Source organism: Dipodomys ordii, unplaced genomic scaffold (assembly GCF_000151885.1).
Source record: "Dipodomys ordii isolate 6190 unplaced genomic scaffold, Dord_2.0 Scaffold25, whole genome shotgun sequence".
Lineage (NCBI taxonomy): Eukaryota > Metazoa > Chordata > Mammalia > Rodentia > Heteromyidae > Dipodomys > Dipodomys ordii.
Window position 1 is genome coordinate 9,211,508 of NW_012267241.1, and position 25,765 is coordinate 9,237,272.

The 25,765-nt window shown below is 35.6% G+C and overlaps 1 protein-coding gene across 1 annotated transcript in view; it reads right to left on the reverse strand.

Annotated features, from left to right (window-relative positions):
• Window positions 1-25,765, reverse strand: part of Galnt1 (polypeptide N-acetylgalactosaminyltransferase 1) — a 46,840-nt gene that overhangs the window by 17,119 nt on the left and 3,956 nt on the right. Inside the window, exons 2-5 of the mRNA XM_013014890.1 lie at window positions 22,473-22,647; window positions 10,772-10,938; window positions 4,810-5,017; window positions 1,626-1,796 (exon numbers count right to left, since the gene is read on the reverse strand). Of these exons, the coding sequence (XP_012870344.1) occupies window positions 1,626-1,796; window positions 4,810-5,017; window positions 10,772-10,938; window positions 22,473-22,647 (721 nt within the window). The remainder of the gene's footprint in view (window positions 1-1,625; window positions 1,797-4,809; window positions 5,018-10,771; window positions 10,939-22,472; window positions 22,648-25,765) is intronic.

The window sequence follows — 25,765 nt, forward strand, 5'->3', positions numbered from 1 at the left end:
AAATGATGAAAACAATGATGCTCTTTCCTAAGCCTAATAGAAACTTTTAGGGAATGCAAGAGATAAAGCATAGAATAAAATCAGTATACTCCTATACTATAGAAGGTTTTTTGAAAAAGCTTAGGTATTCAACAGGTAGGGTGGAGGAGGGAATAGGCAGAAGTAAACAGAGAAATGATAATAAAGGACTTAAATAAATGACTATCAGTTAATCCTTTGATTTCCATGAAGGATGAGAACAGAAAAAATGGACTTATGGCTAGGAGAAAAATCATTAAGTTCTAGGATCCAAGGACACTATAAAGATTTGTATTTTAAGATGAAGTGATCACCCCTGCAAACCTTCTTCCCACACTCTGCTTATGGTAGCAGTAGTATTTGCTTTTCTAGTAAAAACATTTTTTCAAAAAAATAGTTTGTTCTATTTTGATTTTAGAAGAGGAAGAATGAGAAAAAGGTAAACTCTTTTTTTTTGGGGGGGGGTCCGGTCGTGGGTTCTGAACTCTGGGCCTGGGCGCTGTCCCTCAGCTCTTCAGCTCAAGGTTAGCACTCTACCACTTGAGCCACAGCGCCACTTCCGGCTTTTTTCTTTTTTCTTATGTGGTGCTGAGGAATTGAACTCAGGGCCTCAGGCATGCAAGGCAAGCACTCTACCACTGAGCCACCTTCCCAGCCCCAAAGGTAAACTCTTGTAAGATGCAAAAGGCCAATGTCTATAGTTATCGTTTTAGAATAGGGGTTTCTTGGCCTGTTAAATCTTTTCTAAGTGTACTTTTCCCATTAGAAAAGATGAATGAAGAACAGATAGATTTCAAAGAAATTCATCAATTTTAAAATGTGTAAGAACTAATTTAGACATAAAACTGAAGTAACAGCTAACGGGGAAAAGTCCCTTGCACACTTGAGAAAAGAATATAGTGAGAAATCTCATCAACTTTGCCAGAACCAGACATAAATTCATAGGAAATAAGATCTGAGAAGCCCAAAGAGGAGAAAGTGAAAGCTTGTTTCTGTGACATGTGGATATATTTGGGATAAATCCTAGGATGGTGCAGAGAACTCAAAGATCTCCATACCATGTCCTAAACAGCAAGAAGATTTTTACCCTTTTCTGAAGGAAAACTGTATTGATTAACTGTGGATCAAAGAAAAACTGAACAATATAATCATGGATTTTTTTTAATGTTTTGTGTTAATTCTAGTAATTTTAATGTTTGAAACAAGTTTTCCTAGTCAGTAAATAAGAATCATCAATATGGTATGAGTTTGAGTAAAAACTTTACATTATGGTACAAGGACCCAGATTTAGGTAAATATTTAACAACATACTGACACAATTAAGAGGAAGTTTGATAATGTCCCCATAGGAATAAAAAAATATACATTAAGATGTTATCATTTCCCATATGCACTAGAGTTACCTAACACATAAAAATTTCTAATTTTATTAATTTGTCACGGGAAAAATGTCTTTTCTCAAATATTGAAATAACTGAAATATGATAACTACATATAAAGTATACAATTCCTTGTGTTTCTCAAAGCACATAATTCTTTTAATATGATTCCTAAAGCTTCACCATGCTCTGCTGATAATACTTTAAGGAACGTGTTTGGCAAATTACCTGACAGGAAGAGTCCGGTCACCTTTCCTTCTATCCATTTCCCTTTGGGGAACAGGATACCAGCGAAAATTGAGCTTCCAGTTGAATCCACCATAAGTCATATCAGAGCCTGCCATGTACTCAAAAGTATCATCACTGATCACATCAATAATAGGACATACCACTGTTCTCCTAACAACATAAAAACAAATTTTAAGACCTTTCAAAATGTTCTTATTTTAACAACTACAGAACTGAAGTGTTTCTAAAATAAAAATATATTCTACAATGTTAAAAACAATGGTGAAAAAAAATTCCTGCTGACTTATGGGGATCAAACCTAGGGCCTCAGATGTGCTCTAGCAGTGAACTATACTCTCAGCCCAATTCAGGACATTCTTATATTGCTCTAAATCTTTTAATAAAACTTTCCATTTATACTATGTTAGATTGCTAAGTTTTTTTTTCCTTTAAGGTATTTTTTTCTTGGACTCATAAATTTTTATATGTATAATAGTCTATTAAGTATTTCCTAAAAGTTGGAAGTGATTACAGATCTTTGGTAAGTATACAATGATAGTCTTTAAAATAGTTAAATAGGGTACATTACATAAATTGGGTTGTTAATTTTAAGCCAAAGCAATTGGTCATGATATATTTTTGTGTGTGTTTGTGTATGTGTCAATAGATGGACTGAGTATTGTGAGATTTTTTTTTGTCCCTTCATGAGTTGAACTGAGCTATAATCTACCTCATAGGTTTTTTTTTTTCTTATTTTTGTGTTAAAAGTTATGCTGGCTCTTAAGAAGCTTGTTTTCCGCTTTTCTGTATCTTCTTACAAATTAGTATGGTAGAATCATTTCCCCTTTTCCATCTAATACCAAGCCTGAGACAGGTAAATTTTCTTTGATGTGGTAAAATCTATTTTTCATTCTTTCTTACACTTAGGTATAGATTTCAAGATCAACTTTATACAGGTGTCTGCTAATAATCTTCCCACCTTGGGAATAACCTGGATTTCCCCCCCCCTATTATTTTATCTTGTTCATTTATCAAGAATAAGGCTTAGACTTGGAAAAAATTATATTAAGTGAAGTGAGCCAAACCCAAAGAAACATAGGTCCTATGGTTTCCCTTATTTGCAATACCTAGTATATGTATGAGTCAAGCAGAAAAGGTCAAATAAGGTGATGTTAGGAAAATGAACCCTAAGATGTGTATTTAAATGTTTTTTTTCTTTCATGCATTTGTCTCTAACGCATTTATAAGATTATTTCTTTGTTGTTTTGTATGTCCCTCCCCCACAGTATAACCCCTGCTTTCACTGTATTTGATGTTGGTATAACTTGTGGAGGGGAAGGGGAAAAACAAGTCGTTTAAATAAGGATACAGATGGACCTGTTGCAACAATGAGAAGTACAAGTTGTCATGTCGAAAACAAACTTTACAACTTTGGTAGTGGGGGGAGGATTGGGTGGGGGGGGGGGGGGGGGCTGGGAAGGGATGGGAAGGGTAAACAAAGGAGGAGGCTACAATGCTTGATAAGAAATGTACTCAGTATCTTGCCCATGTAATTCTAACCCCTCTGTGCAGTATTTTCACAATAAAAAAAAAATAAGGCTTAGAATCCTAAAGTTCAGTATAAATCATGTAACTTACTATGAGTTACTCATTTGCTCTCATTTTAAGATATTCAAATTTCCTATTTTTATGCCAACTCAAAGATGCATTTATTTTTTGTATTTTTATACAGCATTTTCATTTTTTCAGTTGAAGTTATTCAGGATACCTAACCAACCACATGGTCCAAACTGTGTATTGTATGTTGGTTAATTCCCTCTATACTATTATCACCTACACTGCTTCCTCTCTATGGGTCTAAGTTCCTGTTTCTAAAGGTTACATATTCATCCACGCAAATGTTTTCTAAATCAGTCATCTATTATTCATAGAGATATTACATTCTTTTTCATTCTTCAGGTCAATGTATTCTTTCCTAAAGCTACTAGATATTCTTCTTGGCCCAATGCTGGTTTTTCTTATTTATCTTTGAAAGGGAAAAAATACAGGTAGCACTTGCTAACAAACAGAACAGACGCAATAGACAACTCCTTCTAGCTGTCACTTCACTAGTAAATATTTACCTTTCTAATCTCTAAATGCTAATGTTAATTCAGATAGCCTTTAGCTCAAACTGCATGACAAGCAGAAATCCAACTGATATAAGTCTAGCAGATTGAAACCAGGTTATTCGCTGAAACACAATAATTAAGACAGCCAGGCAATAGGTAATACATATAACAAGGGAGACTACAACCATAAGGGACATTGCAGTAATACTACCATATCACTTGAGCACACAATGTGCTTCTCTCAACTCTTGTACTTCTGTGCCTGAAGCTGAGTTCCAACGAAGATATGAGTATACTAACCTGCTTTCCCCAGACCCCAGAGCCTTAGAGCCCAGGAACAAAGTACCAGGTTTTCAAGGCCACCAAAAAGGTAATTAGAGGCACATGCCTCTAATTCTAGCACTCAGGAAGCTGAAGCAGGAGGATTATGAGTTGGAATCCAGTGTGGGCTACATACCCAAGATCTTCCCCCCTACTCCTCCAAAGGAAAAAAAAAGTAAAAGTAAGAAAGCTGTACAATTAGATAGTGGTGGTATCTGTAAAACCCAAGGAAACATGTACTAAAAGCAACTGAATTATGTATCTTAAACCCTCTGTTCAACACCTTAATAATAAAGTTATTATTAAAAAGGTGAACAAAAAGTAAAGTGTTTTATGTTGCCTTCCTCAAGTTCATTGTCCATCAGTTATGTTTGGCAAACATAGCATCTAGTAGATATTCTAACAAACAACATGCTTTCCAATCCATCTCCAACAGCAAGGTAATTTGCCAGACTTTAAGCATCTGGTTGTCTTCACATTTTCTTTAGCATAAGCTTCAGAATATTTTAAAGACAACTTGGGATGAAGTTATTTTTGTATTTATTAAAAATAAAGGACAGGATGCTGGTGGTTCATGCCTAGTAATCCTAACTACTCAAGAGGCTGAGATTTGAAGGTCACAGCCCTGATTCAAAAGCCCACGTTTCAATGCCCATGACCACCACCAACAACAACAAAAAAGAATTTCACAACTCATCATGCAGTTTAGGACAAAAGTACTGAGAACAAATTTACAGACTCCAAAAAATTACCTGTCATGTTTGATCCTGGCTAAAAGAGGCTCCAGCCAACCTGCTGTACATTCACAATGAGCATCTAAGAAGGTGATTACTTGGCCTTTGGACACAGCAGCTCCTTTTAATCTAGCTCTGATCAATCCAGAACGTTGTTCCATTCGAATTACATGAACTGGCACTTTGAGTTTTTTCACGTAACTTTCTAGAGGTCTTTTCAGAAAGTCTAAAAAAATTAACAGAACAGTAACATGAAAAGAAAAGAGTGAACTGGTACTACTCAGATGTAAACATTTTCAATTTACATTTCTTCAACATATATTAACTGAGCATTCCTAGTAAGGTTTGCCAACAGATTTCCAAAGGGTGCCTTTTTATTTCATAGAAGTATAGACTAGAGCTGTCTTTACTATGTCTCACATGGTAGTAAGAAAGCATCATGAAGGACAGACATATTACACAACTCCTCAAAAGCACTAAATCCACACCTCAACAGAGAAAAGAAATAATACACCAACATATCACAACTGTTATATTGAAAGTTATATATATCAAAGTTGTGAGATTTCTTTAGAAGCAGAAACAAACTGTCATATTGGTCACCATAATCTTTTGATTATGGTGATTTTTTTTAAAAAACAGAAGGCAGTGATATTAAGTTCAGAAGGGAAATACTGGAGTGTAACTGCAAGGTCAAAGAGAGATCCTTAATAGGTGGGTCTATGGAAAATATTTATTTTTTAATAAAAGGCAATTAAAGAGAGAAGAGAGAAAAGGCAAAAGGGAGAGCTACCTTAAGAAGTCAGATAAAGTTTATGCCCATACAGTAAGAACATCCTACCAGTTTATATCTTACTTAAACAGCAGAAAAAGTGGGGCTTCCGCAAAGGAAAGATAAAAGATCTTTTGGATTAGCACAGAGGCTACTAATGATGATATGGCCTGGTATCTTTCCAACTATTTTCTATATAAAGACATGAGGATAATTTCCTCTATGACTATGAAGTTCTGCAATTCACAGAAATAAAGGTTATTCATTAAGGGACTCTTCACAGGTTAACAGTGAGACCAAGATGCTTCCTACTTCTTGGGAGTGACAGATAAGAGTGAAATGATCATCTGTTGAACTGGCAACATCAGAATGAGGCAATAATAATCAGGGATATGACAATGAAGAAGAAGATTTCTCTGTTCTACCACATCAGATTACTAGTATTTTCCATTTCTGCTAACATATTTCCTTAATATTTAGGCTAAAAAGAGAATGTAAAAAATTTGTTAGCATATTGTACAAATCAAGATCATAAAGATCAAACTACATTCTGAGTAAAAAAAAATGGGAGCAGTGGCAATCTCAGAGAATATTTTGTAACTAATATGTTAAACCCATTATATGTTTTCTCATTTAATATTCACATGAACTCTGTGAGATTATGAATCTCAGGAACAGGAAATGAAAATCTAAGGCTTGGACCATTACATGAATTTGATCAAGGTGTCACAATTGGTAAGACCTGGATCCAAGATTGAGGCCCATGTTTTTCCAATTTCAAAACTCAACTTTTTAATCCATGGCCAAGAATATTTTGAAAGGTATATTGGTGCATACCTATCATTCCAGCACTCAGGAGGCAGATGCAGGAGGATTGTAAATTGGACATCTGCCTAGGGTATGCAGGAAAGTTTCAATGTAGCAAAGCCCTATCTCAAAAACTAAAATTTGAGAACTAATCTATACTCTGTATCTAGAATTTGTCAGAATTCTGTGTGGCAGAGTAATACTATACTTGAATACCATAGTCTAGGTTAAATGCCTTATAAAAAAATGTGTCTCCTAACAAGTTTTTCCAAAAATAGTAGATACTTAAAATGTTTCTTGAAAAGCAAAGCAATTTAATTCCTAAGTCTGAAAGCTGTGATATTCTGTCCTGCCTATGAACAAAATGAAACATGCCAACTTCTGTGGTATGATAAAAAGTTATTTTATAATTTTTTTAACATCTCATTTTGGATCTTTGTGATTTTCACACAATAAAGTTAGGATACATGTTTTCCTTTAGGATGATACAGAAACATGGACTTGGGACTAGGTGGAAAAGTATGAATGATCATGCCTCATTTTCTAGGTAATAGCTATGAGAGGTTAAATTATTATTATTAGAAGCTACTATTTCACCTAAAAAATAAGGTTGAATTGTATTTACTAGAATTACCTTTACAACTGCTATCCAATACATGGATTTTTAAGTATCATTCTATCATGGACTAAGAGGTGGTCAGAGTAAGGATGTCTCAAGAATCTAGGTCCTCATTTCTGGTATTTGAGACTGTCCTTTTTTTTTTTGTAGCTTATTATAACTGCAGGCTTACTATCCTGAAAATTTTCTAATGGAATTTTGTTTGGCATCATTGTTTAGAGACTCAAACTATTGGCTTTAATGTGATTGTTTAAGTCTGCTTTATCTTATTCCTGAGTTACACATTTCTCATATGTATTGCTAAATCAACCAGTCTAGTCTCTCTGCATGTACTTGTACCTCTTTCCAACTGTTCAATATAGTGTATCGACAGTGAGCTTGGGGCATACAAACATGATCATGCCACTTCATTTACTAAATCCTGTATGACCTGGCTTTTCCTTTTCCTTTCCCTCTTTCCCCTCTCTCCTCTCTTAAGATAGGGTTTCACTATGTACCCGAAGACTGGCCTTGAACTTGTGGTATCTTAGGATTACAGGCACGTACTTGCATACCTGGGTATAGATTCTTGAGAATTTCTAGGCAGGAAGACAAAGGAGAATTAGAGTATCTCTCGGGAGTGCTAGAGACTGAACCTCTGATGGAAAAAGGAAGTAGACATCTGTCCACATCTTCTGACTCACACATTCAGTCAATTTTGGATATTAAGTAAGGATTGCAGGAGAAAAGGGAATTCAAGAACTGAGATATGTAAGTTTCATTTTTTTGTTACTATAAGGTTACATATAGAGGTGTTACAGTTATGTAAGTCAGGTAAAGAGTACATTTCTTTTTGGACAGTGTCACCCCTTCTCTTGCTCTCTCCCAGTATTCCCCCAGTCTTGCCCACAAGTTGTATAGTTCATTTTCAACATAGTGTCTAGTGAGTACCACTGCTGCCTTTGTTTATTTTTTGACCATCCATTTCTGTTCCTCCCTCTTGCCCTCCCAAAGACAGATAAATGAACAAAAAGCAAAATGAAAAGAAAAACAATACGAAGAAAAATCCTAATTTCCATTTTCTGGCATTCACTTTGATAAGTATTATTTTATATGATCAGATGTACATAGGCCTTGTGCCTTTGTGATCCTCTCCTAAGAGTACCTTCCTCTGGTCTCACTGTATGTGAGTGCCTAGAGTCTTGTATAACTTATCATTTCCCATTGTTTTAGATCTAGCTTCTGCATATGAGAGAAAACATGCACTGTTTATCTCTCTGAGCTGTTTCTTTTTACATGTGGTTTCGAATTATGAGTACATGAATGTCTTTGATGAGGCTACACTCTGCCAAAATTTACTACTCTTCATATAGCCTTCTTAGGCACTTACAAATTAAAAGAAAATCAAAGGAGAGAATGTAAAAATAATTCATTTTATTTCAGAAAAAAAAATCTTCCTTTGAAGAACATTTAATTTAGCAAAGTGAACACAAGTGAACTGGGCACAACTCACTTGCTGGATGTTTGCATAGTTATGTGCTGCATGACATTTTGGTCAATGACAGACAGCCTAAGTGATGGAGGTACATACGATTATATTATTTAATAATATCATAGACATCTTTTGATAAGTGCATTCTATATTTGCACAAAGACAAAATCACCTAAAGATACATTGCTTAGAACTGTTGTTATCTGATTGTATATCGTTATGCAAAATTAGATGAATTTTCTAAAAGGATTAACTCCCAGCAAAAAATTATCCACATAAGGCTTATATTTCTGTTGCCCACAGTAATACAACCAGACAAAAGATTCCTTACTTGTGGCAAGTCCACTGCAAATAATTTTTAAAGCAGTCTCTCTGAGAGCAAAGAAATCAATGACTTTGTGTGCGTGTGTGTGTGTTCCGGGTCTTGAACTCAGAGCCTGGTTCTGTCCCTGAGCTTTTGTGTTCAAGGCTCGCACTCTACAACTTAAAACCACAGCTCCACTTCTAGCTTTTTGGTATTTATTTGGAGATAAGAGCCTCATGGACCATCTGGCCCAGGGTCAGCCTCCTGAGTAGCTAGGATTACTGGTGTGAGCAACCAGCACCTGGCAGTTTTTTTTGTAAGTGACGTATTCTTTTTTCATAACAGCTTTCATTCATATTGACAGCGAATTATGTTGTCTTATGTGATTATACATTATTTCTTTCATTAGATTAAGAAGGCAAAATATAAAGCCTAGAGAAGAACTATATCATATTCTTCCTTTGCATTTGCAGTCTGGCAAAATAAGGTTTATATTGTTATTAATACATAAATTACTCCCAATAATCAATGTCATGTGACTAAACTTACTGTGTATGTATTCCTGGATGGAGCTTGAACTCAGGGCTTGCTCTTACTTAGCTTTTTCTCTCACAGCAGGCACTATATCACTTTAGCCATGTCTCCATTCTAGTTGTTTGTAGATTTTGTCCTTTTTTTTTTTTTTTTAACTGGTTAACTGGAGATTTGGACTTTACTGCCTGGAATGGCTTCAAACCATGATCCTCTGATCTCAGTCTCTTGAGTAAGCAGGATTATAAAGCATGAACTACAGGCTATAGACTTACTTTTAAGTGCATATATTTAGCATGGGCACAAGAAGGAAAGAGTGTTAATACCTGACTAACTCAGCAAATACAATGAAAACAGACAAAAAATTAATTTGAAGAACCTAACAAAAGAGGGTAAGACATCAATTTGATAGGCCATCAACAATTTTAAAGCATGTTAAGGAAGGAATAATAAGCAGTAAAAGCTATATACATTATATTAATGATTACTGGACATATGTGCTGCTGTGGGGAGGAGAGGTGACTGAGAAATGACTGAGAAACTTTAACAAGTTTCTTTACTGAAAGACTAAGTAAATCTTTTCTATAGTACTCTGCAGTGTGAATTTCAAAGAACGATTTGAAATAAATTATGCTGGCCCAATGCACCTTATTAATATCTTTTCAAAAAAAAGAGTTCACAGAATGTTAAAAAACTGAGATTCTTAGAAGACATTTAGGCAAGAGTCACAGACACTTATTTTGAGATTAGTCATATTACATACTTCTTTTTCACTCTGCTTAATCATTTTATGCAGCTAGTTATAGACATTCCAAAAATTTAGAAATAAGAAATCAGAGAGACCTCCTTCAGTCCAGATTCCATTTAGTTGTCAAATGTACCATTTATTATACACTGAACTAAATCTCTTCATGTATGGCTATAAGAAGAATCTAGCTGACTCCACTAACCTACAACTTAAGCTTTACACAGAGAAATCTAACAAAATTACATGCTTCAATTTTTAAAAATTATTCTGCCTAAGCATTTTTATTTATTTATTTATTTTTTGGGTCCGGTCGTAGGGCCTGAACTCTGGGCCTGGGCGCTGTCCCTCAGCTCTTCAGCTCAAGGCTAGTGCTCTACCACGTGAGCCACAGCGCCACTTCCAGCTTTTTTCTTTTTGCTTATGTGGTGCTGAGGAATTGAACCCAGGGCCTCAGGCATGCAAGGCAAGTGCTCTACCACTGAGCCACCTTCCCAGCCCCAGCATTTTTATTCTAAAGCATCATTTCTTTTGAAAATAAGATTCAGATACAACATAAATTATACACCTAAAACACTTTATAAGTTTCACAATGGTATACTTTATGTGTGAATGAGTTCAAATACTATAAATATTTTTAGGATAAACTAGAAATTTATATAAAACTATTAGGTAGCAATTAGCAATTAGTCAAAAGATAGCATAATATTGGCATTAAAATGACTATTTACCTCTTTCACTGGCATCATCTACAAGAACAATTTCTTCTATCATGTGTCTTGGTGAACGGTTAATGACACTATGGACAGTTCGCAGAAGTGTGCTCCATGCCTCATTGTGGAAAACAATCACCACACTTGTTGTAGGAAGATTATCTGAATAGACCTTTGTTTTACACCTGGAGACAAAGCAAATGCCTTTTATATTACTGGATATCCAGTAAAAGGGGTGACAGAATAATAGAAATGGAGTGTTCTAAAGGTGAGACTCTTGTTTTCATTCCTTTGCACTTTAAGTTTTATGTTTAATAAACAGTACCTAAAGTAATACACTGATATTAAAATTATTTTAAAAGTTGCAGTCTTAAAATTAGGCAGCTCCTCCTTATGAGGGTTTTTGGGCTGATTAATTTTAATGGAGAATCAATTAAACCTATATTATCAATTCCAAACTCCATGCATTTAAAGAATACAACTGTATAAAAAAAGGTCAGGAACACAAAGTTTAAATCCAAACAAAACTGTAACTTCCATGAAGATAAGTTGCATTTAATGATACCTATTATAAACCAAGTCTTAATCTTCTTAGTTATTTTATAAAGCAGAAACTCAGAACCACATGTTACAGATGGGAAGCAAGACAGAGACAACAAGGAAGCCTGACTGAAGGCTCTACAGCTCAGCCTCCAATGACCCAACTGCTGTTGCCACCTCTGTAAATGAAATACCAATATACATCTTATTTTCATAGATTAGGTCTAAATATGAAGATGTCAGAACAAATATACCTGAAATACATTTACACAAAATGAACACTGTAAACGTTATATTCCTAGCATTTTTTTATGTAACATGGTCTCTTCTTTCAACTTCATTAGCTGGGTGATTTCTGCTAGAATATAATACAGCACCAGAAAATAGTAACAGCAATGAGCAATCAGATATTGGTATCAGGAGAGATGTAATGGAATGTGTGTATAATCCTTTCTTAGCCACAACTGTATCCATAATTAGAATAGTTGCTCTAGCTTTCCCTCTTTTCCTTTTCCCCCTTGCTCTCCCAAGCGTCTCAAACCTTTTGTTCAGCTATCACTTATCAATGGGAGTGGAGTAAAAGGAGATGAAAAACTCTGAAACTCCTGTAAGAATCCCACTTACTGAGCATGCTATGTTAGGGTTGCATCCTGGAAACTGAACAAAAGAAAAAGGGCAGGTTAAAAGGATGGGAAGGGGAAACAAAGGAGGAGACAACAATGCTTGATAAGAAATGTACTCATTATCTTGCCCATGTAATTGTAACCCCTCTGTACGGTATTTTCACAATAAAAAAATCAATTAAAAAAAAGATGACAAAGGGTCTAAAAGGACGAGCAGAGACTCCCAGCAACCCTTGACTCTCCTCTCGCCTAGGGGAAAAAGAAGCAGCAAATAGTTTTCATTATTCCTCTACCCCTCTATGTAGCTAGTCTGAGCTTGTCTCAAACTAGTAATCCTCCTGCCTTAGACTCCCAGGTACTGGGATTACTAGGAATATGCCACCATACCTAGCCTCCCTCTTCTTTACTACTTCTCAGCAATTATCTCACTATCTAGTCATCTCTGATCCAGAAAACCTACAGCTTCACAGTGGAATAACCATGACTCTCACCCATTGTTTATCTCAAATCTACTAGAAGACCCACACAGTCTGATGTCCTCTATAGCCTTCTCTTCAAAGTTATGAGCTAAAAGATAGGGCTTAGAAGATCAGTTGTCTAGGCTGCAAAAAAGACAACGTTCTTTAAAATTCCTAATACTACTTCTGAAAAGTTTTCCATTAAAACTGTGACAGTGGATGCTTATTCATGTGTAGAAAGCTATGTTTTGGGTGATCAGAGATGATCAAGCCAAGACAATTCAGTGTTTCTATGGGAGAATTCATCCTGTATGCCTACCAGAAAAAGACTTTAAAGTCAGGAACAGCCAGTATATAAGTTCAAACCATTTCCTATATTATTCAGCTGACTCATCTTGTGTCATACATTATCTCTTTTCCCAAGCAACTGTACTTATTATTATTATTATTTTGCTGGTCGTGAGGCCTGAATTCTGGGCCTGGGCGCTGTCCCTCAGCTCTTCAGCTCAAGGTTAGCGCCCTACCATTTGAGCCACAGCACCACTTCCGGCTTTTTCTGTTTATGTGGTGCTGAGGAATTGAACCCAGGGCCTCATGCATGCGAGGCAAGCACTCTACCACTGAGCCACCTTCCCAGCCCAACTGTACTTATTATTAAAATAGCCAAGGTGATTATGTAGCTGTTGGCTTACAAAAGTAACAAAAAGAAAAAAATGAGGTACAGTATATGACTCAGGAACATATGCAGTATACAGCCGGTAACTGTTAACCATGGCCATGGCTAGGAAGCAGAGAAGGAGAAGAAAAATCTGAGACAGTAGGTTTTACAGAAATAACAAGTTAGACTTATTTCATGGATATATTAAAAAATTAAACTCTAAAAAGTAAACTCTAAAACTGTATGGAAAGGAAGATTATAAAAGCATCAGATGGAATAATTAAAGAGAAGCAAAAATATGATCTAGAATAGGTAACAAAAGGAAAATCCTAATAAATGGTTAAATTCATAAAGACTCTCAGCTTTCTGAGTTCCAACTATTTATAAAGCAGTAGTTCTCAAATTGTCTGATTTATGATTCCTTTACATGTTCAGAAATTGAGGACTTCAAAAGCTTTTCTTTCCTCAGCTTTGAACTACTGACATTTACTATGGACGTTAAGAGGAGACTTAAAAACCTAACAATTTATAAACTAATAATACAATAGCTTATTAGCAGTAACTCCTCACTATTATGTTGGGTGTCCATTATCTACTTACTACCTCTCAGCTTGAAACTTTTCATTACTTCTTCTGCAATAATGGAAAAGGCCCCTATAAGTGATTTTCCTTTGTAGCTGGCATGATGCATGCATACATAAGCTCTGTCAGTAGAGGGTAGTGAAGGATTATCACAGGAGGAAGGCACTTGCCTTTCTGGTTTGTGTGTGCATCTATTTGTTTTTTTCCCTCCTACAGGTGCAGCTGCAGGAGTATGGTGAATACCCACAGGTACTCAGCAAACTTTTCTATCATCCAATGAGCTGTAATCAGACTTCCTTCAAAAAGGTTCCATTTAGTTCCAGTAGCACACCAACAGGTAGATTCTCAGTAAGTCTCCTAGGCACTCCAGCATCCTACGGTTGGCTGTTTGAACTCTGGAAAGGAGGTTCCTATTTGCAAGTACTGGCTCTGATTTTGTGCAAATGCATACTCAAGTGGATTTCTTACTTGTAAGCCTACCTATTGGTACCCACTCTGCAGAGTATTTTCAGTGAAAACCAACAAACTTTTCTGTCATACACTGAACTTCAGACTTTTTCTGATGAGGTCTGAAACCCAGCTGTAGGCCAGGACTTTTCCAGTTTTTCCATCCTTGTACTCTCATTTCTAGGTTATCCATTACAATGTCTTAACTCCCTTATAGTTGCCCCATCATAGTTAATATTGATATATTAAACTTTTCTCTATTCAAATTATTATATAAATTCTCTTCTTCAAACTCCACTATGTACTAGATGAAGAATTGAGAGCAAAAGGACAAAGAACATCTTAATATGTAATGTCATAATGTCTGCCCAACCTTGTAGACTTCCTCAAAGGACCCTGAGAATTACTGACACAGAGCACATTCTTTTGTCTGGATTTTTTCACTCATCAGCTTTTTGTACAACATTCATATTGTCACAGGCAACAGTTTATCACTGCAACAGTATGTCATTATGCAAACATTTATAGTGCTTTATTTTTCCATTGTAATATTCATGGACCTTAGTAGTTCCAAGTCTGGGCTATTACACAGTGCTATAATCATTATTCATGTATGTCTTTTGGTGACTGTATTTCTGGGAATAAAGTATATAGAAGCTCAGCCTCAGGAGATATTATGCAATTGTTTTCTAACAAGCTATAACAATTCAGATTCCTAGCTGAAATGTGGTAAGAGATCTAGTTGCTTCACAGGAGCATTGATACTGATTTTGTTTTATTTTTCATTAGATGAGTTTTTTGAGGGTTTAAAATTCTATGAGTTTTGAACACATGTACACATTCATCTAACCACTACCATGATCAGGAAACAGAATCGTTCCACATCAGCAAGAACTCCCTTGTACTATCTACCACCTGATTCTTGGCAAACAACACCTGTTCTCCATTATTGTTTTTTCTTTTTTAATAATCTCACATAAATGGAAGCATACAGCCTATAATCTTTGACACTGATTTCTTTCACTGAGCATAATGTCCTTGAAAAACATTTAAGGTATTGTATCAGTAGTTTGCTCTTTCTTTATTACTGAATAGCACTTAATTACATGGCTATGTCAAGTTTACTTATCCATTCCTCTATCAAGTTGTTTGGCCATTAGAGTAGAATGGCTATAAGCACAGAGTTCTATATAAACATGCTTTCATTTATTTATATTCAGTAAATTGGCTCACTGGGCTACATGGTTAACATAATCTTATAAATGATTGCCAAACCCTTTGCCAGAGAGTATAATAGCACTTTGCATGCCCACCAGAGTTCCAATTATTCTGCATCTTTTTCAGCACTTCACACTAGCGGTATTTATTACTTTAGCCATCCATTTAAATAGGTTTAGAATTGTATCTCATTACTGTTTTACATGGCATCTCTTCAGTGGCTAATGTCTTCCTATGTGTTCATTTGCCAGTCAAGTGATATTCTGGGTGAAGTATCAAGTCTTTTGCCTAATTTTTATTTTTGTTAAATTTTTCTTATTGGGTTGTATGTTTAGTAGCTCTTTATAAATGTTCTCAAAATAAGTTCTTTGCTGGACAGTTGCAAGTATTTTCTTCTGTAGCTTTGTTATTTCTTTTTTAATAAGTTTTTTTGTTATTTTTAAGGAGTTGTACAAAGGGGTTACAATTCCATCAGTCAGGTTATGAGTACAATGCTTCTTGGTCAGTGTCACTCCTTCCTTAACTTTCCCCAATGTACTCCCTTCCACCTACAAGTACATAGTTCATTTTTTAGATATTGTGTATTGAATACAATGACTGCATTTTTTCACCCTTCCTTCCTCCATTACTGTACCTCCCCTTTGTCCTCCCCTTTAAAAAGTTTCCATTTCCTGGAATTCACTTTGATAAATAGTATTTAAGATGTTCAGAGGATTTACACCTTTGGAATCCTCCCCTACATATACCCTCTTTTAGTCAATCTGTGTGTAAATGCACAGAGTTCTATATATTATCATGTCTGTTTTATTTTAGAAATAGTTTCCATTTTAGAAAAAAATGTGCTGGTTGTCTCTCTGTGCTTGGCTTATCTCACTTAACATGATTTGTTCTAGGTACATCCACTTCCCTGCAAATAATGTAATATTATTCACAGATGGGTAAAATTCCATTGGGCATATGTATTACATTTTCTTGATCCTCTCATCTATTAAAGGGCATCTGGGTTGCTTCCATAATTTGGCTATTGTGAACAGTGCAGCAATGGACATGAATGTGCAAGTGTCTTTATCAAATCCTGACTTGTAACAGTCTAGGTAGATGTCCAGGAGTATTATAGCTGGATCATATGGAAGTTCTATGTTTTAGTTTTTTTGAGGAATCTCCAAATCACCATCCTCTGGTTGTCCTAGTTTACATTCCCACCAAAGTGCAATAGGGTTCCTTTTTCACCATATCTTGTCAGCATTTGTTATTGTTTGAATTCTTGGTGCTGGACAATTTTACTGGGGTGTGATAGAATCTCAATGTTGTTTTGATTTGCATTTCCTTTATGTTGAGCATCTCCTCATGTGTTCACTAGTCATTCTTACTTTATCTGAGAAGTCTCTATTTAGCTCCTTTGCCCATTTATTGATTGGTTTAATTAATGATGGAGTTAGTTTCTTGAGCTCCATATATATGTTGGGTATTAAGCACTTAGTAGATATATAGCTGGTAAAGATCTTCTCTCAGTCTGTTGGTTGTCTTTCTAGTTTAGTAACTATGTCCGCTGTTCTGCAGAAATCTTTTAGTTTGATGTAGTCCCATGTTATTTTATTCCTTAGTATGAAAGTTTTAAATTTTGGTAAAGTTCAATTTATTGATTTTTTCTTTTAGATAAATATAGGAACGATCAGTAAGTGAATGAAAAAAATCCTCAATATAATTATTGGGAAAATTAAAATTGGATCAGCAAGGGATATTTCACACTCTAAAATGGGTATAAGTAAAAAGACAGGAGTTGATGAGGAGATGGTAAAACTAGAACACTCCTCACATTGGTGAGAATGTAAATGATACACCCACTTAGATAGCAGTTTGCCACTTTCTAAAATGTTCAAGTTACCAATTCTATTCCTAGGATTCTACTCAAGAATGAACACTTATTTCCCCATAAACATTCTCGGCAACATTATTTATAAAAGCCAGGAAAAAGAGCAACCTAGTATAACATATTCATAATAGAATAAGTCTGAATAATATAAATGAACAAAACATAGGTGAACCTTAAACATTATCCTCAGGGAAACAGTCCAGTTACCAAAGAATACATGACTACACTTATTATCAATAACTATTCCTTGAAACTGGACATAGGAATGAAGAGTGCTAGCAAATGTACAGGAGAGATCTTTTAGGGGTGATGCAATTTTTCTAAAACTAGCAACTGTAACAGAACATTGCAAACTCTGATTTTAAATCACTGAATTATATATTTAAAATGATGTTTCTTTGGGAAGATACAATAAGTGTATTTCATGCTATCTCACCAAGTGGAACTATGTATCTGGATAAGATTCACACTATAGATATCTATAGATTCTAAAATGTAAATATAGCCAGTTCACTGGTGAAGGAAACCAGAACTCCTAGTTTCAATGAATCAGTGAAGAGCTTCCCATTCTTTACCACCCCTCTAGCATTAGCCAACCCACAGGCAACTTCCAGTCTAAAATGCACCAAGAGCTCTAAGAGAAGCCCTTTTTGCCTCAGGAATGAAAAATGGGTGTCTTAAAGCTGGAGAGAGGCTGGGTGCTGGTGGCTCACGCCTGTAATCCTAGCTACTCAGAAGGCTGAGATCTGAGGGCCCCGGTTCAAAGCCAGCCCAGGCAGGAAAGTCCATGAGACTCTTATCTCCAATAAACCACTCAGAAAACTGGAAGTGATGCTGTGGCTGAAGTGGTAGATTGCTAGCCTTGAGCTGAAGAGCTGAGGGACAGTGCCCAGGCCCAGAGTTCAAGTCCCTCGACTGACTCCTCCCCCCCCCCAAAAAAAGTTGGAGAGAGTAGACAAAATGTATCTTTCCCTCCATTTTTCCTTTCTTTTCTAGTCCAGTAAGCTTAAAAAGCACCAGACTGGATTAATCGGCCTATAGTGGAGGAATGCACAGTCCTATCTGGCCAGGACTTTATATATTTTACCTTATTTTTTTATTTTTTCGTTTGATCCATGTCATATATAGATATGCTTGAAAACTCAAAACTTTCAAACGCATTTTTCAAAAGTTCACTTTTCTCATTCCATAAAATCACACCCTTCAATTCTATCACTGTCTTCAGGAGGTAAATACCTCCAGAATTCTAAGTATTTTGCTTCCTGATTTTTAAATTCTTAGTTCTTGGCTTCCTTTTACAGGCTGTGAGAATTTATTTCCCTCCTTCTACATCCTAACACATATACTTCCTAGTCCCTCTCAGTTTAGTTACACATAACTTTGGTGACATCCCTGCTGAATGTTTATATTGGAGTTATGTTATACATTTTATGAATTTAACTTTTCTGCACAACAGTCCCCTTCCATTTTATTCTGAGATATTTCTTCCTTTTGGTTAGTTTTCTATATATTTTCCTCTAATTTCAAACTCAGATGACATGCTCATAAAGGATAAGTGGAGATTATCATGTTTCCAAATGATACTATCACTTCCATTAGGAGCAGATCTGTTAATGGGAATGAGCTACACATTGTAGTAGAGTGCGAGAACATTTGTTGGTTCTTGAACAAGTAAAAATGCATATTGTTTAATTTCTGTTCCTAGGTACAATACTAAGTAAAAGACAGCCTACATAAAAAACACTGTAAGAGATTGAAAGGATTACTGATGCAGGAAATTAACTATGTGGTCTGAGAATTGAGTGACTACCTCAGTAACACAATTGTGTTCTGGAAATAAAGAGATTATTAATGCTTGTATAAGATAGTGCCCATTTACCACAGATATAGCTAGCCACACGAATACCTAAGAATTCAGGAATGCAGAATAACACAAGTTGTTTGGTATTTTCTACTGCTATTATTTTTTAATTGTTAAACAAATTAGAGTTCCTAACACTCATGACTCTGAAAAGGTCTGAAACCCTCAGGGTCTGAAAAAGTCCTGCTGACCAGTTTTTAATTAGGTTCCTGAAACTGTATTAAGGGTTTCAGATATATTATTCCATTTATACTATCAATAACCCTAAGACAAAGGTATCACTTTCCCAATTTTACAAATAGGGAAACTAAGACTTAGTGTAATGGAGTAACTCACACAATAGGATAGCCTGTAAGTAGCAAAACTATAATATAAAAAATTGTGCCATTCAACAATCCATATATATCAAATATTATAGTAAGAAAGAATTCAGAATAGAATTTTCAGGAAGTTTCAGAATCTACACATATCCAATGAATAATCGTAACTCAGAGGGAGGATTTTCCTGTATTTTTTTGTGTGTTTGTACCAATCCAGGGGCTGGAACTCAAGGCCTGGACACTGTCTCTGAGCTTTTATGAAAGATCAAGGCTAGCTCTTCTACCTCTTGAGCTACAGCTCCACTTCTAGCTTTTTGGTGGTTAACTGAAGATAAGAATCTTATGGACTTTCTTGCCTGGACTGGCTTCAATCCTCAGATCTCAACCTCCTGAGTAGCTAGGATAACAGGTGTGAGCCACTAGCTTGGTAATTTTCCATACATTGTCATCTATTAAGTTTAATCTGTCAATAGCTTTACCAATGACAATTCAGTATTTCATAAGAAATTTGGCCCCTAGTCAAGTAGTGATTGGCAATGTTACAAAATTTCTCCTATGTACTTTCATTTAGATTAACGTCAACTAAGATTATAATAAGAGTGATAACAAAGCACAATGATTAAGAGCAATGTTTTGTCATCAAGACCAGGAACAAAATTCATTTGGGTCATTTACCATATAGACTTTGAACAAATCATTTATCTAGATCCAAGTTTTCCATTCAGTAAACTAGACAAACTACTCTGGCTTTACTCAACTGTTTAAATATGATAATGTGTATGATGCTGTATACATAATTGAATACTAATGATATTATTACTACTTTTTTAAATGTCTATGAACAATTATATAAGATGGATTTGGCATTTGAATAACTTGGAATCTGTTTTAAACCTCTTTTCTCAAAATCACAAAAGCTATTCAATGACTGCAACTTCTCTTCAACTCTTAATGGTAGGACAATGTCTTCTTTCCTCTAGCTTGAGACCTACAAGGCAGTAAAGGTTCCTGGCAGATAAGATGATCTGGACATAAACTTATGTCCTAGTACAGAAATGCAAGGCTTTTCTGGATTCTAGAAGTTTAATAAGTCACACACTAGGGACAACTGGATACTATTTGTCCTTCCACTTTGGGATACTTGTCTAAAAAGTAGATGCTGACCAGCTTTGCCCAGCTTAGTGTGGGGACAGTGTAAGGCTAACCTATATTTCTTGCTCAGCATCTTGTGAATCCACAACTATGAGCAAGGGAGAAAAAAAAAAAAAGAGGGGCTGGAAAAGCCCATTTGGAGTTATTTTCCCCTGAGAATCATCCTACGACACTGAGATCACTCCCCAAGAGGCCTATATGCATGAAGTGTTCAAATCACTTTATAATTCCTTACAGTTATGCTGACAGATAAAAATTTTGATTAATAGAAGAGTTTGGTAGTTTGAAGCTATTTATTAGATAACATAGTAGGTTCATTAGTCTTTTGCTAAACTAGACATCCAGAACTATATTAATACACATACCAATTCACTTCTCTCTCCTGTTTCTCTCTTTCCAATCATTCTTTCTCGTTCTTTCAGTATTTCTTCTATTTTGCTGAGAAGATTGCTCATATTGCTTTATGCCTTAAAAATGGAAGCCCCAAATCCGAATCACGCACAAAGATCATCAGCTATATGTTTTCACAAAGGTGATTAATCTAAAATATCAACGTCTATAGGGCCTTTTCTCTACAACTAGTTCAATTTAGCTGATAAATACTCTCCAATTTCTTGCAGGGAAGAGAAAAGTCTGGCTACCAGTATTAGTAGGAATCACACAGCAAAGGTTCTCAGAACACAGAATGTACTTAATTAAGTGACCACTTGATTAATCCCCATCTATTTCCACAAGTACCCTTGTTATCCTCTGGCTCAGATATCTTGTGTTGCCTTCTTCACATTGAGCAACTAGACCTCGTCAATTGCTGGTAGGAGTGTGTATTGATACAACACTCCAGAAAACATGTTTCAAGCACACGCTTAAACTATATAAATGGATAAGCTATTCTTCTTTCCCCAATATACACCAAGTAGAAGTGAGAATTTAAGTCTTCTAAAAGTCATGCTTTATTTATCATAGGCAAAAAAACTGAAACAAACTAAAGGTTTACCAGTAGAATAAACTAGGGTATATTTATATAACCAATGATTTACAACCTGAAAGAATAGCTGATATATATAATATGAATCTCAAAGACATGAAAGAATACATGGACCCAGTGATAGAAAGTTAAGGAAAAGACAGTCTGCATTCAGAGAAGTCAACACAACAACCTCTAAGAGCAATAACTAGAAAGAATAATAAACTTTCAGGGGTGACAGAAATGTTTTGCTTAGGGGCTGGGAAGATGGCTCAGTGGTAGAGTGCTTGCCTTGCATGCCTGAGGCCCTGGGTTCGATACCTCAGCACCACATAAGCAAAAAGAAAAAAGCTGGAAGTGGCACTGTGGCTCAAGTGGTAGAGCGCTAGCCTTGAGCTAAAGAGCTGAGGGACAGTGCCCAGGCCCAGAGTTCAGGCCCCACGACCGGACCCCAAAAAAAAAAAAAAAAAAAAAGAAATGTTTTGCTTAGTGTGGATCATCATTATACACATATACACACATATAAAACTTTAGTAAGCTGGACATATATTTCACTGCTAAAAGTTATACAAAAATGGATCTTTTTTGTAAACATTTAAATGGAATCATTCAGCAAAAATATTCTGGCAACAATATTTTAAGCCCCCTACCAATATATTAAGATAAACAATTAGGTTCCAAATTCCTGAAATACATGGTTATTATATCAGTAATATCTTGAGGTATTATTTATCAATATTTAAATATGCTTTAAGTACAATAAATAGTAACTTTGTAAAATAACATTACTTTAAAAACAGATACAGATGTGGGTGTGGAGGTGAGGGTGGATCAGTGCTGGTTCTAGGGTATGAACTCAGGGCCTGGGCACTGTTCTGAGCTTTTATGCTCAAGGCTAACACTCTACCACTTGAGCCACAGCTCCAATTCTGGCTTAAATATTACTGTTTTTAAGTGAAATTTATTGGGAATGTTGGATATACTTTCCATTCACATATGGTCAAGGTAACACCAAGTACTTACCCTTCTAACCTAACATCTGGTAAGGATCTGTTGAGTGCAATCATCTCACTTGCCATTAAATTGAACTGATTGATTTTAAACATCTCTTTCATCTTTTCTTGATCCTCTTTAGGAATGACGACTGGTTTCCCCATTTCTCCAGGACCTTCATGTGGCTTTTGCACTGGCTCTAGAACTAAGAATAAGGAGTAAACTTAACTAATATTAATTCCACAGCAATTGATCATATGTCTATTCAATAACATTTGAGTTAAAGCTGTGCCCTCGACAACCAGAGCCGAATTCCAGCCCTGATGTCATAAATATCCTCCTGTTATCATCTGTGGCCTGTTTTAGGTTTAGAAGTTGATACTTTAAAATTAAAATATAAACATTTTATATTGATGAACTTTCAAATTAAGAGTACTAAGTTCATAAAAATGCCACCTACAATGTGCTTGTGCTGGAGATAAACAAAAGATCCTGACAATGGCCAGGCTCCTGGACCCAACTACTAGTTCACGTGAAATAGAAAAGACAGGGGTAAAGGGAGCCAAGTGCCAGTGGCTTATGCTTGTAATTCTAGCTACTTAGGGAAGCTGAGATCATAGGATCACAGTTCAAAGCCAGCCAAGGCAAGAAAGTCCATTAGAATTTTATCTCCAACTAACTACCAAAATAACTAGAAACAGAGGGTGACTCAAATGGTAGTGCCCTAGGCTTTAGCACAGAAACTCAGGGACAGTGCCCAAGCCCTGAGTTCTAGGATTGTGCATATGAGCACACACGGGGGGGGGGGGAGAAAGAGAGAAAAAGAGAGAGAGAGACATTAAAGGGGATGTAAATCCTGACAGAGAAACTAGAAAAAAAAATCCAATTTCTTCTTCAACAGCAACAATGAAAAGAGAATCAGAGTTAAAAAAAAAAGGAAAGAAAGAAAGAAAAAAGGAAAGAAAAGAAAAAAAAAGAAGTATCTATACCACATGATTAACCATGAATAGACAGCTGCTAATTTTTAGAACTGGGGATTAAACCCAGGAGTTGCCTAGCAGATAGTAGCCCCTTTGAGCCAAGTCTCCAACTCATGAGTTGATTTAACTCTTGAAGCTAAATGATGGGAGTTAAATTACATGATCAAAAACTCTAGATCTGCCCTATTATTATTGGCCTATATTAGTCAGAAACCCTGTCTTAAAACCTAGCCAGGCACTGGTGGCTCATTCCTGTAACCCCAGCTACTCAGAAGGCTGAAATCTGAGGATCAAAGGCTCAGAGATCTGAGGTTCGAAGCCAGCCCAGGCAGAAAAATCCATGAGCCTCTTATTTTCCAATTATCCAGCAAAGAACCAATGGAGGTATAGCTCAAGTGGTAGAGCCCCAGCCTTGAGTGAAAAAAATCAAGCAACAGTGCAAGGCCTGAGTTCAAAGCCCAGTACTGGCACAGAAAGAAAACATTAACAACAACAACCCCCAAAACCCAAACCAAAATTAAACAATAGAAGCACATTACTACTTAAACTATTATAACTCTCTAATAAAGAATGGTTGTAAATAATTTCCTAGGCAAATAAGACTGGTAAAATTCAAGTGGCCACCAAATATATTTTAACCATTAATAAATATTTAAAAAAAAACAAAAACTGTAAGTATTAAGTTCAGATGGCTTTTCATGTACTGAAAAAAATCTTGGCATAAAATTTTACACAATAATTCTAAGAATCAAATCGATTTGATAAGAGACACACAAAGGTATCTGCTATGATTTAGGTAAGTGTCTTTCTAAACACCCATATGTTAAAGACTTTGTCCTTAGTCTATAACATTATTGGCAGGTGTAGAATCTCTGGGGCCTATAGTTTTCTGACCTTAAGGAGATACTAGAATCCTGAGACTCCACTCCTCTCTTTGCTTCTTGGCCAACATGAGGCAAGTAGCTTCCTATATATGCATTCCCATGATGCACTGTCTCACTATAGACACAGAAGCAATGGATGATTTCTCTTACGTATTTCTGTCACAGTGATGGAAAACTAACAATGTTGCTCCAAAGTATTATGTGAAAACAAAATTATTTTATTAAATACTTAAGCTTCACTTACATGAAAACAGAGAATTATCATGGTTTAGTAAACTTAATAACAAAGAAAATTATAGATCTATGCTGAATGCCTGAAAGTAAACCCAACATACACAAACTACAAAATATACTTACTAATGTATGTACTTTAATAAGTCTTAAATTTCTAATTTGTATTTTTCTCACAGAAGTAGAACAAAATTACCACTTCATTTTGAAAAAAAATTACTAAAATAGAGGCAAAGATTGTTTCTTCCGCACTGTTTTCTATTTTATTACACAACTGTTACCCTTTACTGCCTTTATATATTCCCCTATTCCAAACATTTTGATATTTCTGAAATTGGAATGTTGCTTACAGTAATTGGAATGTTTTTGCTTTCACAGTGCCACATAAGTATTGTATAAACACAAGTATGATATTATGAAATGCTTCATAGTATTTTAAGTACCAAAATATGATCTGTAACTAAACTTATTGGTAACACTGCTACTTCAATATCTTTGCCAATTTCAACCCCTGTTCCAACCTTCTGTTCACTTTATAAAATGTTAAAATACTTAAGACACAATTTCTAAGCATTTTGGAAAACCTTTATAGTGGGGTGGGGAACACTCATCAAAGCTTGTGAAATCACTGGGGACAGACACATGTACTTCTCATATGCTTCCTGTCTGCTGCCAGTGGCCATCTGCCTGTACTGATAATTTTGTATGCACCCCAAATTATGTTACATATTATAAATAGTTTTTGGCAGAAAAAATAGTTCCCATTCCTACATATTAATATCTTCAATTTTTAATCACTGAAATTTTTTCTACAAATTGTGACCTCAATGTTTCCTAATGTTTGACAGTTGAAATAATTTCTAATATAAAAACATTTCAGAGCTGAAAATCAAGTACACTGGTAGCATGATAATCAGTTCTTATTTAAAATAATATCTGTAAGAATACTGTATATCCTATGCAACATCTAAATCATAAATTGGATAAATTTTTGCTAAATCTAGAAAACCCTACAAGACTAGTGAAAATTTTTCCCAGTCCATAACCTATGCTAGTCTTGTTATTTTGATTGTTTCAGATCATCTCCAGTATAAAAATACAATTCATAGGGCTGGGAAGGTGGCTCAGTGGGAGAGCGCTTGCCTTGCATGCCTGAGGCCCTGGGTTCGATTCCTCAGCACCACATAAGCAAAAAGAAAAAAGCCGGAAGTGGCGCTGTGGCTCAAGT